Source organism: Macrosteles quadrilineatus, unplaced genomic scaffold, assembly GCF_028750875.1.
Source record: "Macrosteles quadrilineatus isolate MER2022 unplaced genomic scaffold, UCM_ALF_1.0 Scaffold_2__2_contigs__length_208266976, whole genome shotgun sequence".
Classification (NCBI taxonomy): domain Eukaryota; kingdom Metazoa; phylum Arthropoda; class Insecta; order Hemiptera; family Cicadellidae; genus Macrosteles; species Macrosteles quadrilineatus.
The window spans coordinates 73241428-73263561 of record NW_026542595.1 but is presented as its reverse complement, the minus strand read 5'-3'; the positions used below and the strand labels follow the sequence as shown (position 1 = coordinate 73263561).

Sequence of the window (22134 nt, the reverse complement as noted above, 5' to 3'; positions counted from 1 at the left end):
TGAAAATTTTGTCAATAGGTTAAGTAATATCGATTGGTCTACCTTGTATTCTATTAATGACATCAACTTAGCTTTTACATATTTTCTTAGGGTTTTAATTTCAGATTTTAATTTATGCTGTCCTGTTGTAAATGTGAAAAGTAATATTAAGATGAATAATAGATGTAATAGTTGGTTTACTACAGAATTGGAGTCAATGCGTAAATATTTATTGTTATTGTATGACAAATGGAAATATAGCAAGAATGTAAATGATAGGAACAATTTTAAAAGGTACAAAAGCATGTATACAAACAAGATAAGAGAAGCGAAAATAACTGCTAATGACAAACTAATTGCCCAATCCAAAAATACATGTAAAAAAGCTTGGGAAATAATCAGAAAAGAATCAGGACAGATTAAAACATTTTCCAAAACAACTTTAACACCTAACACTCTAAACAATTTCTTTACTTCTGTTTCAAACAACACACAAAATAAACTCTATAATGATGATAATGTAATTGTTGAAGATAATATATTCATATTATAATGTCCATAATAGTTATGTTAGAAAAGAACATATGATGTTTCCTTGGCAACAGAGTTTAGTTGTTTGTTATATTTTGATGAAGGAAGATGTATACACAAATCTAAGTTTTTCATTCTATCAGTTTTACTATTAAATTAACTTAATTTTTGATCCACAAGACGACTTGTTATTTTAGACGATATTTCCAACATGGTAGCAGAACAGAGTGGTTAAATTAATTGAGAAGAAGTTAATAGAATAGTGAATGATGAGTAATGAAAAACAGATTGAAAAATTAAGAGGGACTGAGAATTTCACAACATGGAAAATAGTCATGAAGGTAATCTTAGAATGTGAAGGAGTTTATGGAATTGTTAGTGGAGAATTCGGAAAACCAACAGCAGGTACACCAAATTATGACGAAAAATTGGTAAATTGGTCAAAAAATGATGCAAAAGCCAGAAAATATATTGTTATATCCCTTGAGACGAATCCTCTACTTAGAGTAAGCAATTGCTCTACAGGAAAAGAGATGTGGGAGAAACTTGTTCACATTTATGATGTCAAGTCAACTGAAAATATTGACATATTGAGAAATAAGTTCCATAACATTTCTTGGGAACATACCCATGGGATGAATGGTCATCTGGAAAAGTTTGACGAAATCCAAAACCAATTAACAATATACGGTAAGCCTATTAATGAAGACGATTTGTGTGCTCGACTCCTTCAAACTCTACCAAAGGAATATGATCACATATATGTGACTTGGCACGACTCACCAAGGGAGGTGAAGACATGGGACATTTTACAGAAGAAATGTCTCAACTTTGAATTACGTCTAAAGGACAGAGACGAGATGGATGCAGCAGTAGCCATGGTTTCCAAAATAAAAGTAAGTTCTAAACAGCCAAAATATATGGGAGCCAAAAATTCCAAAAAGGGAGACTTGCAAAAATTAGGAGCGATAAAATGTTTTTCATGTGGCAAAAATGGTCATCTATCTAAAAACTGTCGAACAGGTGTAATTTGTTTTAAGTGTCACACAAAAGGACATAAATCAAATGAATGTACCCGTGAGATACAAAATGCTGCAATGATGACTCGATCAAATCTAGAGGTAGGCCTAATTGATAAGTCATTTTTCAGTGAATGTGACAACTGGCTTGTTGACAGTGGTGCTTCTCACCATGTGACAAACCGCAGGGACTGGTTCGCCACTTACAAACCATTTGATACTCCTAAAAAGATGGACAGTGCTCGCCAAGGTGTTCATATTCAGGCCTTGGGGTCAGGAAAAATAGACGTTATGGTTTTTGATGGTAAACAGTGGACTTACAGGTATTTCGATGATGTTTGGTACTGTCCTGATGTTGCTTGTAACTTATTCTGTGAGGAAAGCAGGTGAAAAAGGCATTCACCAGACTGTGAAAAACAATGGTAAGTCATGGGTGTTTTCTCAAAACGGAACAACCATTGCTTTGGCTATATTTAATACAGCTAATCAATTGTATAATATGGTTGTTAAGGTCATTCCACCAAAAGAATCATGTTTTATTTTGAAGAAAATAAACAATAACGATGATAAACACTACTTTAACATTGAAGAGAGTAGCAATGATATCGAGCATGATCCCCTTGACAGTAGGCAATCAATTCTAAATGATGAGACCAGAAATCAGCTTGTTGACAGTAATCAGGACAATATATTCCATGAAGAAGAGCAAGATATTGTGTATCCAGGAACCAATGATACTGATGAGCAAGACATGTTGTGTCCTAGTGATGATAACGCTATTCCAGGTGATATATTACAAGAGGAGACTTATAACCTGAGAAAACGTGATGGAATAAAAATACCTAGGCCTATGAGATATAGAGATGATTCTGTCATGTGTGTCAGTGACAGGGATAAAAATGAGCTTTTAGCTTCTGCAATACTTACAAACTAAGTACCGGAAAATTATGATGAAGCAATTAGATCTGAGCATGTCGTCGATTGGAAATCCGCTATGGATGAAGAAATAAATTTATTAATAAAAAATAAAACTTATGATTTGGTTGATCAACCAAAAGGAAGAAAAGTCATCGATAATCGCTGGGTATTTGCACTGAAAACGAATTCTGAGAACGAGATCATTCGTTACAAGGCGTGTTTGGTCGCAAAAGGATTTACTCAGCGTCCTGGTATTGATTATGGTGACACTTTCAGCCCTGTAGCTCGGTTTAAGACGATGCGAACTATGTTAGGCTATTCAGTTCAGTACAATCTTGCTATCAAACAGTTTGATGTTAAAACAGCATTTTTGAATGGTAATCTTGATGAGATTATTTGGAAGTGTAAGCTTCAACGGTGTGTTTCCCAATCTTCAATGGAAGCAGAATATGTTGCTGCTAGCGAGACCTGTAAATCCCTTGTATGGTTAGATCGTCTTGTGAAAGAGATTGGCGCAATTGAAGAAAAGTCTATTCCTATACTACATGTGGACAATCAAAGTGCGATTAAACTTATGAACAATCCAATGTTCCACGATCGCTCTAAACATATTGAGACGAGATACCATTATGTTCGACAGTTGGTCTCTGGGAAACAGATCACTGTCAGATACATTCCAACAGAAGAACAAACCGCTGATATTTTAACAAAGGGCCTATCATCATTGAAACATGTTAAAATGAAAACTTTCATTGGGATGGTGACCTCTTAACCAAAAACTTACTTTTCTAAAATGTTTTTTTTGGACATTACGGGGGTGTGTTGAAGATAATATATTCATATTATAATGTCCATAATAGTTATGTTAGAAAAGAACATATGATGTTTCCTTGGCAACAGAGTTTAGTTGTTTGTTATATTTTGATGAAGGAAGATGTATACACAAATCTAAGTTTTTCATTCTATCAGTTTTACTATTAAATTAACTTAATTTTTGATCCACAAGACGACTTGTTATTTTAGACGATATTTCCAACAGTAATTACTCATCTTGAATTAATTGTTGAGTAACTGCCCTAAGCCATATTCTAATACTCCTGACATCCAGATATTTAAATGGACCCTTGTTGATAAACATAAAGTGCATTCTTTGGTCTGTAAACTCAGTGGTTCCTGTAGTGAAGATTTGTTTGGACTCTCCAATTTTACTCTTAAATACATAGTTAATTTTATCCTGGAACCTTTAACACATCTTATAAATTTCACTTTAATTGAAGGAAAGTTTCCTGATTGTTTAAAAACCTCCAGAATAACGCCAATTCACAAGAAAGGCGACAAGAATGTCCCATCAAACTATCGTCCAATAGCTTTGGTTCCAATTTTAGGAAAAATAATTGAATCATGTATGCTTGAGCAGCTTCAACACTTTTTTACTGTTAAACCTTTTATATAAAGGTCAATACGGCTTTAGAGCCAACTGTTCAACCCCAATGGCTGTAGAAGAATTAATTAACCAAGTTTTGCAAGGGTTTGAAGACAAGTTGGTCACAGGTACATGCCTTATTGATTTGACTAAGGCCTTCGACACAATCTCCCATCCCATTCTTCTTGATAAACTATATTACTATGGGGTTAGGAACTGTGAACTCAACATCATTCAATCCTACCTGGAAAACCGTAAACAGCAGGTAGTGATAGGAGATGATTATTCTGATATTTTGGAATTGAATTCTGGTGTTCCGCAGGGGTCCATTTTAGGACCTTTCCTGTTTTTGATTTTTATCAACGACTTTAGTCTTAATATCCCTACTCAATCAATACTTTATGCTGATGATACCACCCTGTTCTGTAAAGATGATAATGTTTTAACAGTTGAGTACGATCTTAATCATGCCCTAAACTGTGCTAAATTCTGGTATAAAATCAATAATTTGGCTATCAATGAGGAAAATACAGAATACATCTACTTTTCACTAAAAAAAGATCAACCCACTGATGCTTATAAAACAGTCAAACTCTTAGGCATCCATCTTGACAACAGACTAAGCTGGGATAACCACATTACACAACTTTGTAAAAGATTGGCTAGAATAACCTGTCTATTGAGAAAACTTAGATCATGTGTGAGTTTTAACACTCTAAAAATGACTTACTACGGTTTATTTCACTCACAGCTGCTTTATGGTTTGCGTCTCTGGGGTGGTTCACACATAGCTCAGAAAGCATTTGTTTGGCAAAAGAAAGCTCTTAGAGCCATGCTAGGATTGCAAGATCATGAATCCTGTAGGGATCACTTTTCCAATTTAAATTTGCTTACACTGCCATCTATGTACATTTTTTGTAATTTAATTCATATAAAAAACAACCCCTTAAAATTTTCTTGTTATTCTCATCCATACAACACGAGGCACAAAACAACCTGGTCACACCTCAAATCAGACTTTCAAAAACTTTAAATAGCCATTTTTACATACAACATATCTTCTTCAACAAGCTACCCACTTGTTTTCGTGAACTACCTTTAAACCAATTTAAAAGAAAAATTACTGAGTTTTTAAAATCAAAAGCATTCTACACACAGGAAGAATTTTTAAATAGTGACATATCATGTTTAGATTCTTAATAGGATATTGTATGTATTGAAATTTATAATTGATGTATGATCTATTTTTAAGTACTATTGTAACAATGCCTATTACAAAATGTTGTTTAATGGCTGCAATAAATCTTATTGAATCTTACCAAGTAAACAGTGTTGCCAACATGCGTTTTTGAAAATTCCCGTTGGCCTGTCAGACCGGGGTTTCGGTATTAGTGTTAAAACATGATGCAGGTGATTTAAAAAATAGTACTAAACCATAGACTAATATACACAAGTAGACTTCTCGTCCCATTATCAATTTTGAAGCTCGTTTTTCGTGTCTAGTTCATATACGTCCACACTGATCGTTAGTGTAGACGAAATGTTGTTTCTATTATTTTAGGGTTATTTTCATGATTTTTGCTTTAATGTTTGGTTATATAACTAGAAGACTAGGTATTGTTTATGATGATATCTGTTTATTTGGTTAAACAAATTTTAAATGACTGAAATAACAAGAAACAAATTGAAAACAAAACACGACCTCTACAGTACAACGTACAGAACTAACAATGAAATTGGCTTCAGCTGTTCCATAAGGATGATAAATCCACTAAGGGAGTGTGTTTTATCTGTGACTAAACTATCACCCATTATTAAAAAAACATGGATTAAATATAATTTAATAATTGATTGTAGACCTACTGTCGGGACCACGTAAGTTTGCAGTAGGTGGCAGCCAATCACAAGACAAGGCTAGTGCAACGTTACCACATCACCCGTTGACGATACTAATTAAAATATCAAACAATATTTTCAAATCAGCTGGCATAAATTTTGGGAAGTAGATTTGGAAACACCGCACGGTTCTCATTGGTTCATTCAAAACCATATGGTAAATAACACAGCAACTACAACAGTCAGATATGACTCCGGCATATTTCCTCTCCTGGTTATGAGACACAATTAACAAAATAGCCTAGTTATATATTTTAAGTGCTTTTACCTTTTCCCACCTTCCAGAGTTTTGATGATAGAAGGGTGATGCTTGAACCTCTGAAACTCCTTAAAAGGACTGAGGTAAGGGTTGGAGTAGTCCAAGCCCACGACAAACCCAACCGCTACCAGGGGCGTGGACTCATTCAGATGGTACAAGAATGAGCCACCATATGTGTTCTTATCCTGCAACAAGAAACATACAAGGTTTGATGAACTTATATACTTTTATATCAATGTTTGTATATTTAGAGTGAAGATTTCAGTACTACAGAACAAACTCCTGCCTCAGTTAGGTTTGGTGTGTAATTCATGACGAGTTCACTTCTCCGTAAAAGAGCTTTACTGTATTTTATTTGTGTTTCTATGCTATTGGTTTTCTTACCGTTTGAACCCTGGTCTTAATAATGTGATCAAATAAGGTCATAAAAACATAGTCTCCCGCGATAGCAGTAAAATGTTAAATATCTCTATCATTCACGTAAACATTATCTTCAGCAGTATTATCCTAAAATCTTACCTAATGTTATCACTGCTATACACGTTCACCACAAAATCAATTAGAATATCTCCCACGGTCCTGTGGTCATCATCAATGTCTCCTGTGGTCACAGTATCATCGTCATCCACCATCAGGGCAAAACCCTGAATAGGCCTACCTCCCGCGGTTTGTATACATTATTGTCATCTCCCGCTATCACGGAAACGTCTATAGACAAGCATATGTAGGAATTTTTTGATTGCACAAACTTCGCAGACTTGTTTTACAATTGTGATTGTAAAAGCTAGACTCGAGCTTGATTTTCCAACTTTGTGCTCGATCTCTCAAGCTTGTAGGACAGGCTCAGCTTGGCTCCTAAATGGAGCCGCTCGCACACCTTTACTCGAAATTATTAATGATTGAATTAACAAACAGGGAATGGCTCAAAAGAACCCAAATTTTCCCCCGGATTTTTGCAGGTACCTTCAAATTCAACGTTGTTTCCCAGTTTTCCCAGTTGGTTTACACCCTGCTATGGGTAGCCTACATTAAAAACCAGTTTCAACATTGGATTTTTGTGTTCAAATGATCAAATCATTATAATCCCTGGGAGTTCAAAGAGTTACAAAAGGGTCTTAGCCTAGCAAAACTTTAAAAATATTGTCAATGAAATATTTTTTCCACAAAATCAATCATGGAAAATTGTAGTAGGATATTGATTATAGGCTAATTGAAGACTTAAATAAAATCCTAAACTTAATTCATGAAAATGAGACCGGAAAATATAAATAAGTTGATCCCTTACTCATATGGATTTTACGCAAGTTGACTATTTCTTTCAACTTACCAGAGGCCAGCCGATGGTGTGTTCCACTCTTCCAGCAGCATGGTTCTCAGGCTTCACTTCCCAGATCTCCTTGACTCCCAGTCCGTAAGTCTGAGGTTCAGCGCTCTCACGCAAGTTGAACTTCTTGATCAGACTCTTGGCCAAGTGGCCGTGACAACCTTCGGCAAATATTGTTACCTTGGCATGCAGTTCCATTCCTCGCTCGAATGCTGACTGGAACATTTTAGTTATCTTTTTGGCTTGATACAAATATATAGTTATTATCTAATTTTATTGTTAACACTTTAACCTAAGCCTGAGTGGCATTAGTACGTTGAATCTCACCTGCAAGCGCTAGTGTGTTTATGGCACATTCAGCTGACGGTGGCATGGTAGCTCAATTGGTTAAGGCGTTGCAATGACGAGTGTAGTATTGAGGTGATTCTAAATGTGCAAGTTCAAATCTTGTACATGCGCAATCGATATTAAGTTTAATAATGTGTGACTTAGGTAGTGGAAGAGTCCCACCTTAGATAACCGGTGTCCAGGTTGGATATAAGTTGGAGGCATTATTGATTGAGTTTAAGGGATTGCACACAACACCTGTTTTCCTTCTTTTACATTAGTACAGAAGAGTAGGGCATGTAATTTCCACTGTCTGATGTGATCGTTGAAAATCTTAACTTTACCCGCAATTGTGGCGAAATGACAAACATAAAAGGTTGCGCATCTCAAACATAAATGACTCTACCTCATCCAAAGCTTAGCCCCCAAAATTATTTCTACCCTGAAATATCTGTGGACAAGACCCCTAGTAAATACAAACACAAAAAGATAAAAGTGTTACCACAGAACTTGATGAAGAGTAGTGATAAACTGACTTTAAGAGACGTTCCACACCGTGTTGTGAGTTTCCCATGAGATAAATAAAAGCATACCTTCATAGACAGATGATAGTTTACTACTGCTTACGGGAATGAGTTCCTCGAAAAAGTCAGGTCAACCAGTTTTGAAATTCGTGGTGTATAAGCCAATGCAAGCAGCACCCTAATTTTGGGTCAGTTAAGATAGGTTCTACTGTAAAATATTATTCTACATATGAAAGTCACCTTGGGTGAGCCATCCTTGGCTATGCCTACGTCGTTTGTCGCAATGCCCTTGACACTACCATCAGGGTGGTACAGAACCTCTGCCGCAGCATACCCTGGATACAGCTCCACCCCAGCCTCCTCAGCCTGCTCTCCCAGCCACTTGACTACATGACCCAGTCTCACCACGTAGTTACCATGGTTGTCCATCGGCATACCTACAACATTAGGCTAATGCTACCATTGACTGTTGGAAACTAAAGTAGACATCCCATCTTTATGGACCAACTTTTTATGAGTAAAGAAAATAGTTGTGTGAGCCAGTCACAGAATTTCCTGGTGTCTAAAATTCTATTTTCTACCTAATTTTTTTTTATAACCAGGTTGATGAGTGATAACATTTGCTATAGCTTATAATAAATCATTCTATTAGTTTGACTTGGTAAAATTTGTGTATTCAACAGAAATTAGTTTTTTAGATCAGCACAATCTGTTGGCTTACATCAACCAAAACGATTAATAAACCGAAAACAACTTTAACATAGGGATGGAATGTCTAGTTGTATCAATAGTCAAATGTAATACTTACAGCTTCTATTCTACAAATAATTATCTCAATCAGCATTATGTTTTAAAATGGAGTTTTTGACGAGTTATTCAATCTCAAAATTGACCAAATAGACTGTGTGGTATTGCGATAAAGCCTACACAGCACCAAAAATATTCTGCATTTAATAAGCACTATGAAGACAGAACAGCTCGCAACTGTTACTCTTTTTTCTTCTCCGTAACATATATGAATCTTTTTTGTTTTAAAGGATCAGACCCTAAATTTACACCTACCGCACACAAGAGACTTTTTGTCGGCCGACTATTTTGTCGTGGTCGGGAGTCAAAGTGTAGTGGTAAATTCATAGTGGTAAATCTGATCGCGCACATGGGCCGACCGCAGCCAGACAGTCCCCCCATTTTGGGGCTGACCGATTTTCCCACCGACTGCTCCCCGACTCAACTGTCGTGTCGTATCGAAAAAGGCATAGAAATAAGTTTGAACGTGCACACTGACGACTAAAAAGTCCGTCAGTCAAACAGATTTTTGTTGTGTGTGCACTACGCAGACAGTGAAGTGCGTTATAGCTGCGACAAGTGCAAGTGTTTTGCGAGAAGGAAAAGTTGACAAGCTCATTGATGTAGTGGAGGCACGGCCATTATAAAAAGTCTTTGAACGAGTATTCAGCCATAATATTAAAACTATCAAGACTCATTAGAGAGTACATGAAAAATTTGTCCGGATATTTCCTCAAATTTGAGTATAAGAGGTAAAACTGGCCTTTCAAGGTTCTCGGACTATAAATTGGATGTACCCAGTATTTTTCTTTTCCATTTTCTTGCACGAAATCTGGTCAATAACGCACATACGACCGCTGTTTGTGTCATATCCATCCTTTTGCCACTCGAAAGACAACTAAACAGTCTTGGCGTGTGCGCACCCACAGTCGACAACCAAACAGTCTTGACGACTTTTGATTGTCCACCCGACTCCAGCCAGACAGTGGCCCACAAAAAAGCCAGGTCTGACTTAAGGGAGGTACAAATGAGGCAACGATGACATCATAGTTTAGTTAAAAATTCCTCTGTTAACAGCGTTGTAGTAGAGAGCACAGCGCGTAATTTTTACTTCACTATTTGGCCTAGTTAATTATAATATTAAGAAATATTATAAAATTAATCTTAACATTTTTCAATTATTAAATTAAATGGTCATAACCTAACCAAACGTGCTGATATTGAAAAAATCAAATGAAGGTTTACTAATCCAAAAAATAGTTTTGTTCATAAAATAAAATTATAAATGCCTAAAATTCAATTTTATAATTATAAAATTAAACTGTCATAACCTTACCAAACCAACCAAACTTGCTGATATGAAAAAAAAATTCCTGACAAAAAGTTAGTGCTGCCAGTGGGATTCGAACCCGACACCTTCGGATTATCAGCCCGACACGCTATCCACTACACCACCATGGCCGATGACTGGATGAATTCCATATAGTTGCGGTAATGGGGTTCCCTCAAGAGGATATCTGACAGCTGACGTCATCGAAGGCTCTTCTGTACCTCTCTTGAGTAAATACCCAAAAAGTCTCTTGTGTGCGCTAGGCCTTAGGACCAAAAAAATTTGATTGGTAAAAACCACCACCGCAAGATAAATCTTACTACAGAAAAATACAGTGCAAACGCAATACAATAAAGAACATTAGTATGAATGCCATGGAGGAATTACTGAGCATGGGGAAAACCACAAATCAAACAGGTATATTATTTTATTACCAAGTACTGTTCCATCTTGCATCTCGTTGCTAGAGCAAGGAAACTGAGGTATTGAAATTTTGAGTGGAACAGACTTCTAACTACAAAGGGCAATGAGGATACCTCCATAATGTACATAATGAAGAGTTAGCCACCACAAGACAACATTTTATAAAATTCACCAATCATGAGCATTCTATACCGTACATAGCCTATTTGTTTCTATAACAAAGCCTATTGTTCACCTTTAACGATTGGGATGGGAATTCGTGAGGTCTGGGTAAGGAAGGCAAACTTGTCGTCAGTGACCGGGGTGTTCAGAGGCGCCCCTCGCTCCTTCCAATCTGGAAACAGTTCATTGAGGGCGATGGGATCGATAACTGCACCCGATAATATGTGTCCTCCTGTAAAAAACATAACATTTCATGACTATATTACGTCACATTAACCTTTCAATTATGGTGTTTTAGCAAATCATGGTTAGCTTGGTTATCGGTTGTTAAGCCAGACAATGCTGCACTGTTTTGTTATTGCAATCACGATTGCTTTAAGGAAATTACTTATACTGTAAAGGCAATTAAGTGTTTTCAATTTGCAACAGAGACCACTAGATAATAGAGTGACAAAGTGTCAAGCGATCTTAAACAAAATAAAAACTTTTGGAGTTCTACAGAAAACCATGATCTGATTTCCTGACTGTATTTGGGTAGTAGTATTAAAAATTATAGAGGATATTGTTTTATAAAACCACTCTCCTATGACTATTTACAATTTAAAGACCAAATTATAATACAAATATTTATTTCCCTGGCTTTTCAAGATCTTGAAGTACATATTTTTCCACATCTTCAGTTGCCTACAAGTAAATTCTTAAGGATCCTCCATTCCAAATCAGTGAAATTAAATACAAGGTTAACTTCTTATCGAGGTTTGCAATAACATGTGATTAGGGTTAAATCATTTCAAGAGGATTTAAAAATTACCTATGTTATCAAGGGTGGCTTGTTATCGAGGGTCTTGTTATCAGGGTTCTACTGTATTAGGGTCTATTTAAAAAAAAAGAGGAAACCTAAACATGAGATCTATATAATTAATACGCTACATGAAACTTTGTCGGTTGAACTCCTCCGCCATTTCTTAACCGATTTTATCCATTGACGTCTCATTGGAAAGAGCGTGTCGCGTAGATTTGCAAACTGACCTTACATTTTTGAAAAAGTCCCTTGGGCTCTGCCCCAGTGGCTGTTAAAGTTCCCATGTTATCCTTATGAAGAACATAATTGTTTACATTTTGATCAGCTGTATAATTTAGTTGCTGTTATTTATTTTTCAATTCAAAGTCTTTTAAACTCATCGGAAATAATGATGACTTTTATTTGTTTTTAAAAAACTACTTTACTTCTTTGCAATTGCTCGATTTCGAGCAACGTGTTTACTAGTTTAATATTAAATAAAACCGTACTCCAACAGTAATCGTTAAATAACGCATCAGGCAATTTTTATTTCACTGCAACAGTGCCAATAAGTATCTATATGCAGTAGTTAAACCCAACAAAAGTATTTTATACACTTCTTCAAGTGACGTCTAAAAGCTGACATGCCCCAGGAGTTTGTACGTCTCGCTTATATGGCCTTTTTCCAATCCCACCTACAGTATGGCACTAGACTCTGGGGACATGCGCGTGTTGTAGAAAAAGTTCTTCTTTTGCAAAAAACAGCTGTCAGAGTCCTCTGCGGAGCCCAGCAGCTTGCGCATTGCAAACCCTTGTTAATGGAAAACTGTATAATGTCTGTGCATAATGTATATATTTATCAATGCTTATTAGAAATTAAGGCTCAGGAAGACACAATGTGTCTGAACAGTAGTGTACATAGCCATGCAACCAGGAGCTCTTCCAATGTACATAGACATAGGGTTAGGCTAACCAAAACTTTGAATTCTTTTCCTGTTGCAGGTATAGCCTTTTAGCGAATTTCCCTATAGGGAAGTAGCTATTACCGTAGGTCTCATGGTAAGACTTAGGCCCGGGACCGATTTACTTTTTCATTTTAATGTCCCCAGAGGCCAAAAACACCATTCGTTCAAATTTTTATATATGTATATATATATATATATATAGGTATATATATAGATTTATATATATATATATGTGTCCGTGAACACGATAACTTGAGTAATTTTTATCCGATTTTGATGAAATTTGGTTTGAAGGTGTAAGGCGGGATAAACTTGAATGAGTTCGCGATCCAGCATGATCGGACCATGGGAACAGGGTTTTATGGGGGGTTTTATGGGGTAAAAATTGGTTTTTCTCACTTTTTACCCTCAAAACACAAAATTTACCAATTTTTCTCTAAACCTTCTTAAAGAGCTTAAAAAGACAAACAATTCAGTATATCAAAGTGTTTTTGTACGGTTATTGGTTACGGAGAAAACTAAAAAAATGGGAAATTTAAAATTCCCATGTTATTCTTATGGAGAATATTGTAAAATGTTGTAGTTTGCTTGTTTATGGATATATTTTGATCAAACTTGGCAAATTTATTTATTTTATAGTAAGCTATCAATATTTTACTATAAACACACTACTTTATTAGTTTCCTTGTAGCAGCAAACCTAGGTACTTGTTAAACCTAATAATGTTATTTAAATAGATCAATTGAAAATCAATTCGGCCAAATGGAAATTCGCTTAGACGGCAGGTTTGCTGCGGCGGGGGTATTTTAACACCATACCTCTGCAAGTAAGAAGGAAACCTGCAAAAGCTTTTGCAAGGTGTGTTAAAGATTGGTTGGTGGCAAACCCATTTTACTCCTTGCAGGAGTTTTGGAATTCAGATACCCACACAATGAATTAGAAAGAAATCAAGAAAACAAAAATACATACATATATTTATATTACCTAAGCCTTGCCTACAGGTATGAGTGTGGTTTTTAAGTTTTCTGTTTTGCTTTTCCTCTGCTTTGTTAATTTTTATACTTTTTTCTCCGCTGCATGTTTTACAGTTTTGTTTTGCAGTTTTTTATTTATTTATCTATTTTACATGGTGTGCTCTTTGGACATTTGTATGTGCTCTTTGGTAATTTTGTTTTGTAAATCAAGAGAAAAAGCATCTCTGTTTTGTTATTTTAGTTTAGTGTTAGTGACTTGGCCAATTGTTATAAACCAAACGGCTCAATAAATCTTGAATCTTAAAGTCTCAGAAAAGTTTTTTTTTTAGGGATTTACTATAAGTCTTAGTTTTCTGTAGTTGATAAGGATTGCCGTTCTATGTAGGCTACCCAACCTTTGAAATCAAATAATTCTGATCTGTTCCTATTTAACTCACTACAGAATAACTTTTACCTTAGGAAATCCTTAATTCATAGTTGAATTAAAAACGCTTTTTTTGCTATTTTACTTTCTTTTACCAACTTTTTATTTTAGATTAGATTTAATTTGGATCTTTTATTTTAGATATGTTAAAGGATTGAACATAAACTGATATCTGTTCTATATTTTACAGTAGATCAACATAAAACTACGCTAAATGTATGGATTTGTTCAATATTATTACTGATACGGTACTATGTAGAGACATTATAGACAGCCAAATCCAATAAAATTCTGCTAACTTCTAAACTGTTATTCTAAGCTGTTACAAATGCGGAAACTGATTTGAGTTAACCTCAATAAAAACAGTTGAAAGATCACTGATTAGCAGCAAAGCAGTTACATGTCACTGATAAGTGATAGAAGAACAGCTGTTAGAAATTTGATCTATCTATCTATATATTAATAGGCAAGCATGTTTCTTTAAAACCTTTTTTCTCAGCTCGTGTGCATCGTAGGGAAAATCTACACACACTGTTAGAAAGCTATTTTCCTGTAGGTGTGCAGAATCCCTTTATAAATTAAAATAGGCTAAAAAATAAGAACAAAAAATGAATTTAAAATTTTGAAAAATTTAACATGGATATTATGAGTTGCCATGCTGGTGACGAAATAACAACGAAATATAAACAGAAAATCAAAACAAATGGAAGAAACTCCAATCACATGTTCTATTCAAAGTGTGGAATGAAAATAAAGAAGTCTGTACATTAAATATTTTTGGTCGAGTTTCGACCACTGGACGACCTCTAGTTCCTCTTAGTGCACAAACAATCAATCGATTCTGTCATAATCTTAATCATAGCTGGAATATTTACTTGAGACCTTGTAAATAATTATTAGTGCAGCTGCAAATTGTTAGCACAACCCTGAAAAGAGAACAACAACCAACACGTAATAGAATTTTGTAAATATTATTTCAGAAAATGTAATTCTGTATTGGTTGTTTAAATTTTAACAAATAATGTCATAAAAATTTTAAATTTAACAACTTTAACAAATCTAAAAGGAATAACAAAACATTGATTATGAACTGCATATGCAAGCCTATAAAAAAAGTGAAATCGTTCATTAATTTTTTGTTTAACATAGGCTACTTTGTCCCGCCATTAGTTTGATGGTAGTACTGAGATATTACCGTATTTGAATCAATAGAGTCATTGATATTTATTCAGTCTCCAAGCAGTATTTGCTTTATTCAACGTCTTGCCCAATACCTTCACTTGTCCTGTACTTTGCTCATTGCCCTCTATTCCTATCACAACAGTTAGTTTGTTAGACAATTATTGGTATCTCTAGCTATCTCTATTTGGATAGCTTGAATATTGTTTTCTTCTCACAGTCTTTAACTAAATATTTTTTAAATCTATGTTTGCAGAATACCCCTAGGTTCATGACCTCTTCAAAAGAATGTTTGTAATGGAATTTGTAAAACCATCTTATAGTTTCCTAATTGTTTAGAAATTTGTAGGCCTAAGTTAACTCGAGTTTGATGAATTTTGCCATGAATAACTTGGATAACTTAATGGATCATATAATCATTTCACATTATTAGATTAAGCCTAAATTTAATATTTAAAACTAACCTCTTGCAATATTTAAAGTTTTGACATGACTCTCAATGTTTTACTGACAGACAATTAATCTTATTTAAGAAAAGAAAGTTTAAGTTATCATTGATTTCAAAAAGGTTTTGTGGTAAAGTCAGGCACTACTTCTTTATTTTTTTAGTTTAGTATAGGTACTGTATTTATACAAGAACAATTCAAATTGATAGCTTTATTATTTTTACAATATCGTAAAATGTTTTTTACTGTTTAAAATAGGGTTGAGCGAAGAGCAGATATTTTGTGTCCCACTAAGTAAGAGATGGCAGGAAGGTTAATAAAATAATCTTCAATCACTACCTTATTGTTACGAAAACAGTAGGCCTAGGCCTATATAATAGCCTGCCAATAATTAAGGACATAAAGATCTAGTTTGGAACCATAAAGTGCTTGGTTCTAAAGGTGTGCCACAACACGCCCCTGTTGGCACGGCCAAGTGGCGAAACCAACTGCTGGCTTCAAGTGAGTTGGAATTTCTTCACACAATGTCTGCAGGCACTGTCCAGGACACAACTCAAGCCAGCGGTTAGCAGCCCCCACTACTTACTCCCATTGGTTTTATTTATTTTTTTTTTTTTAGTTTACACCGTGATTTTTTACCGTTTACTAAAGTGATTTTTTTTAAATTCCCACACCATTGGCTTGGCCTTGTCTATATGCAATTGGCTTTGCCAACCTGACAGTGCCAACAGCCAACCATGAAACAGCGTCCCAAACGCATCTCGGCTACCCAAAATTACTGAGACTACGGTACGGTACTTTGGTATTATGCCAACCACACCGATAAATCAACTTTCAAATAAGATTTTAATTATTTTAAGTAACAAAATCTTCCTAACCAAAAACATAGTCCACCCTTAGGTTAGGTTATAATTATTAGGTATGGTCGGTATAGTACCAAAGTACCCTACTTTGACAGTTACATACCAATCTCAGATGATTTCTCAACCAGGCAGACCCTTAGTTCCCTGTTATCTTTCTGGGCCATTTTTTTCAGCTGAATGGCCGCCGACATGCCAGCTGGACCTCCTCCGACAATAAGTACATCCGCTTCATCTGCAAACCTTTCCATGTTCACCTCTGAAACATACGCAATAAATGTATGCTCAGACTTTGTTGATAAAAAATACTCCCCCCGCAGCAAACATGCACAATAAGTGAATTTCCGTTTGGCTGATTTGTTTATAACCTAGGTTTAACGTGAGTGTCTAGGTTAGCTGCTAGAGGAACAGTAATAATGTGTGTTTTTTAGATAAATATTAATACCTTATTTACACCGGACCCATTTCGTATTACCGAATATATCGGATTAAACTTTTAGCGAATTTCCCATATAGGGAATAAGCTATTACCGTAGTACTCATGGTAAGACCTGGACGCGGGACCGATTTTTTTTTTTGTTTCGAGGTCCCTAGAGACCAAAAACACCATCCGTTCAAATTCATATATATATATATATTTATATATTTATATATTTATATATTTATATATATATATATATATATATGTGTGTCTGTTAGCACGATAACTTGAGCAAAAATGATCCGATTTTGATGAAATTTGGTACAAACGTGTAAACCTACGTTTATTCGAACGAGTTCACGATCCAGCATGATCGGACCATGGGAACGGGGGTTTACGGGGGGTTTTATGGGGTAAAAATAGGTTTTTCGCATTTTTAACCCAAAAAACATAAAATTTAGCAATTTCTTTCCAAACCATTTTGTAGAGCTTAAAAAAACAAATAATTTAGTATATTGAAGCGTTGTTATGCGCCTAATGGTTACGGAGAAAATTCCAAAAAATTGTAAATTTAAAATTTCCATTTATTCTTATGGAGAACAAGTAAACTGTTGTAGTTTGCTTGTTTATGAACATATTTTGATCAAATTTGAAAAAGGTTTTTATTTCTTACTAACTATTAACATAAAAAAAAACAGTTTTACCTCCCTGATGCAGCAAACCTAAGTACTTGTTAAACTAATTCTATTTAAATCGGGAATAAATGTTATATTTTTAAGTAGACATTTCAGTGTAAATCAAATGGAAATTCGCTTAGTCTGCAGGTTTGCTGCGGCGGGGGTATTTTTATTTTTTCTTATTTTTAAAAATATTTTAAATTTTAAAATTGTCCTAGGATGCTAGACACAAGTCCGGGATTGTTTTTCACATTACTTTAGGTAGACCTAGGGATTGCGGCATTATTACTTTCTAGATCAAATCCATCCGTGATTTACGGGATTGGAATCTGGGGCGAAAATGAAAAATGTTTACTAAAAAAATTGCAAACTAGGCTAATTTAATAAAAATACTTTATACTGTACAACAATTCTATCTCGCCCGGCCGCTACAGAATACTTCGACAAGGTACAGCCAACTGTCGTTACACGCAGTTTCGGCTTTTCCCAATGGGTGACAGCACCTACTGGGTCATCACTTTTTGTGTCTACAATAAACTGCATTAGGCCTAATGTCGTCACGTTACGGTGCTAGTAGTTTCGACTTTCCCCGATAAGTGACAGCACGTACTGGTAAAAAATTTTATAAAAAATTTTTTTTATGATTTTTTGTTTTTGGATTACTGAAGTTCGGATTATTGGGACTCCACTGTACAGTATAAGATTTATATATATATGTCTGTTTGAACGTGATAACTTGAGTAATTTTTGATGAAATTTGGTTTGAAGGGTAAAGGTTGGATAAACTTGAATGAGTTCACGAGCCAGCATGATCGGACCATGGGAACGGGGTTTTACGGGAGGTTTTATGGGATAAAAATTGGTTTTTCTCATTTTTGACCCTTAAAACATAAAATTTCCTGATCTCTCTCTAAACATTTTTAAAGAGCTTAAAAGAATAAATAATTTAGGCCTAGTATATCAAAGTGTTTTTGTACGGTTATTGGTAACGGAAAAAATTCAAAAAAATTTTAAATTTAAAATCCCCATGTTATTTTTGTTATGGAGAATATTGTAAAATGTAGTAGTTTGCTTGTTTATAGGTAGGCCTACTATTCAATTAATATTTTACTAAAAAACACACTTTATTAGTTTCCTTGTAGCGAACCTAGGTAGTCGTTAAACCTAATATAAACCCCCCCCCCCCCCCCATCCCGTTTCAATAATCTGACCACACTGATTCGCGAATTTGTTTGAATAATCGTATGTTTACACGTTTATACCAAATTTCATCAAAATCGGATGATTTTTGCTTGGGTTATCATACTAACGGACACATAACTTATAGCTCAAGTTATATTTATTAGAATTGAAATGGATGGTGTTATAAGTATGCCACTGGGGACACCAAAACGAAATAGTTGGTCCCGGTACCAGGTCTTACTAAGAGACCTAGGGTATTTGCTTATTTCATTATGGGATATTCGCTAAGAACTAGATAATGCAATAATATTAAAATACTACGTACCAAAGAGTAAAATCTAAGTTAAAACTTACCTAGCCTATATAAGGTAGCCTATAGAGAACATAGTAAATTGAACAGTTAGGAAGTAAGGAAATGTAACTTATTAATTGAAAACAATGTCTATCCACGGTACCTTTCCATCGTGGATCATTATCTCGTGGATGTACAGTATAGTGGGTGGTGATCTTTGGAAACGTCTGTGATCCAGATGCTGCTTCTTGGGCAAAGCATCTCTGGCCAGTGACCCGGCAAAACTTCTGGACTAAAATATAGCAAAAATTACTTAATTTAGCTAGAATAAAGTAACGTAGCTAAGATTAAGTGTTCAGTATTTAACAGGCATGCATAAGTTATGGCCCAGGCCATAAGTTATGCCTAGGTTTTGTGTTGCCTATAGCAACACAAAATCACGTAACACTGCAAAGCTGCGACACAAAGCAGCTCTCTCTGCACTAGATAAAAGTTTGCTTATGGAGCGAACATTTGGGCCAAATGGCCAAACCAAAATGGCGAAGCGCTACCCTCATCCTCACTCTAAGGACTTTTGTCTAGGCGTCCACGGTACACACTAAACCAAACATCAAATGAGTGCTGGCAAATAGCTAAATGCTAAGTTAGCTAACATTGTTCAACCAGTGTTAAAGACACACCTTATAAATAAGTTAGGTAGGCCTTATAACTAAACAAAAAAGATTTAAGCTAATAAGAAAGTGCTTTTAAAATCCCTTGATCAGCCCACAGGGAAGTAAGTTACAGAGGATACAAGCTTATGGGGCAACCATGCGCCTTTAGGCTCTGGTATGTTGGGGCGGAAATGAACTAGGCCTAGTATCGAGCAAGGAATAGAGAGAACGGTGATGCATAGCATATTTGTACAGCAGTTGTAGGGCACAACGTCTTCCGTGTGAGTGCTGAAGTAGGCCTATGTGATGGAAAGGGGGGAAAGGCGGAAGGGGACAACGAATATCATTTGCTCTACACACCAGTGACTGGTGCTAGGCACCAATTAAGTGCACCATAGAATGTATACTCTGTTTCTTACTTCTCTGTGGTTAGCATAAGTTATGCCTGTGACACAAACAATAGGGAAAATTAAGTTAATTGGCAAAGCATTAAAAAAAAAATGCAGATCAACATATTTTTGGTTATGGCTAGTTCTTGTCATTTAAATGTGCCATAATGTAGTCACATTTGTGTGTTAATGTCAGAGAAATTAATTTAAATGCAGATCAACATATTTTAGGTTATGGCTAGTTCTTGTCATTTAAATGTGCCATAATTTAGTCACATTTCTGTGTTAAAGTCAGAGAAATTAATTTATCTTAAATTGTTTAGGCCTAGTTTGGGTACACAAATAGGTTATGCAACATAAATTTCATGAAAAGGCTAAATTTGTAACTTGTAACTTACGTGTTCTAGAAGAAATCATTACACTAATAGCCATGATTGTCAATATTCTGGATATTTTCCATCTGCTTGACAAACAGGAAGAATTTATTACGAGATTGAACAGCTGACGAAGTTGATTAGGTAAATAACACGAAGTCAAGTGTGGGGGGGAGGGGAAGGAAGGAGTCAAGGAGTGCCAAAAAAAGGGATTGCAGTTCCGAAAACCAACGCTATGATGTAGCGAGCGCGCCACAGCAGCAGTGTTAGCAGTAGTTCTGAGTTTCTTTGATAGATGGCACGGCGCTTCATTCCGCTGTACATGTGATTTCCAAGTAAGCGCAACTGCAACGTTGTGATCTATAAAAGTGAAGGGAACTCCTGAGGCGGTAGTACAGTCTGATCGTCGCCAGTCCAGTGCAGACGTACAGACACCGTTGGCTATTCACTTGTCGCTTGACAACTTACGGAGTGTTTAACATTTACACCAGAGTAATTGTTAAAGTTGAGTGCTTTGGTTATTAGTGTTGCCAGTGTTTGACTTATTTCGTTTATTCAAGATGCCAGCTGAAGTAGCTAGTTGCAGCCGATCTCCTTTTCTTCAGAAGGAAATGGACTACGGATGCCAAAACCATCCTAATCCGGAGATGATGAGTGGATACATGATTCTCTTGGGGCCCGGTAAGCATCGTCAACCAGTTCACGTTAAGGTCTACCGCACGTCTTTGGAACATTTTGCTGTCGTCTGTCCCCAGAAGAAAGTGTGCCGTCCCCTAGGAGTTTTAAATTTGAGAAGTACCCATGTGGAGCGTCTTCCTGCTGAGACCAAACAGCCCGGTTTCTTGATTCGCCAGAGAGGATTTGACACCCCTATGTGCCTAACCTTCATCCCAGAGAACCCCATGGATCTGGATGACTGGATCGTCGCCTTCACTTCCCGCAGTTCACCGACCTTGCATCAAAGTTCGCTCCCTATCGTGGAAGAGGACGAAGAAGTGTGAAAGAGGTATTTTATAATTTTTGTCCAATTCTTATGCCAGATTTTGAGATGGTATTAAGGAGATATAATTAAACTGATACTCTAGTCAGCTTAATCTGAACAATTTTGCAATGTCGGGGTTGGAACCTCTGCAGGCCCATGAGCCATTGAAAGAAGTTCGAGAATCACCTAAATGCAAGAAGTGTGACAACTAATTACGGGTTTGATAGAAACCTCTTCACCTAATGCTTACTATCCTTCAACAAATATAATAATAGTGTTTTAATTGAAGAAAAAAACTGCTATTATGCCTAGGTAGAACAAGGTCGAAAAAATATCTTGAGTTTGTAATCATTTCGCAGATTTTTTGTATTCAATTAAATTTTCTTCCAAGATAATTAGCTTCTTGGTACATTTGTGTAGTGTCACATTTTGTATATAGACGATCCATGACCGCATGTCTAGACCACTAGACTATTAATTTTGTACCGTAACTTAACTTATAAATATGACATGATTTAAGCCAAAGATCAAGTATAGGGTCCGAATGTGCAATATGTATGTTACAAATCAATTTAGCTTCAATGTGCTTTTGATCTTTATTTTCAGATTAACTACTTTTGCAAATATTAGGATC

General features: G+C 35.7%; 1 protein-coding gene across 2 annotated transcripts in view; it reads right to left on the bottom strand.

Annotated features, from left to right (window-relative positions):
• LOC128988126 (electron transfer flavoprotein-ubiquinone oxidoreductase, mitochondrial) overlaps nucleotides 1-20683 on the bottom strand; it is a 32663-nt gene extending 11980 nt beyond the window's left edge. For both annotated transcript variants that reach the window (XM_054409344.1, XM_054409345.1), the window contains exons 1-7: nucleotides 20543-20683; nucleotides 19266-19394; nucleotides 16637-16789; nucleotides 10975-11133; nucleotides 8441-8637; nucleotides 7353-7565; nucleotides 6035-6210 (exon numbers count right to left, since the gene is read on the bottom strand). In XM_054409344.1, the coding sequence (XP_054265319.1) occupies nucleotides 6035-6210; nucleotides 7353-7565; nucleotides 8441-8637; nucleotides 10975-11133; nucleotides 16637-16789; nucleotides 19266-19394; nucleotides 20543-20576 (1061 nt within the window). In that variant the 5' untranslated portion in view covers nucleotides 20577-20683. The remainder of the gene's footprint in view (nucleotides 1-6034; nucleotides 6211-7352; nucleotides 7566-8440; nucleotides 8638-10974; nucleotides 11134-16636; nucleotides 16790-19265; nucleotides 19395-20542) is intronic.
• Nucleotides 20684-22134: the final 1451 nt, after the last annotated feature.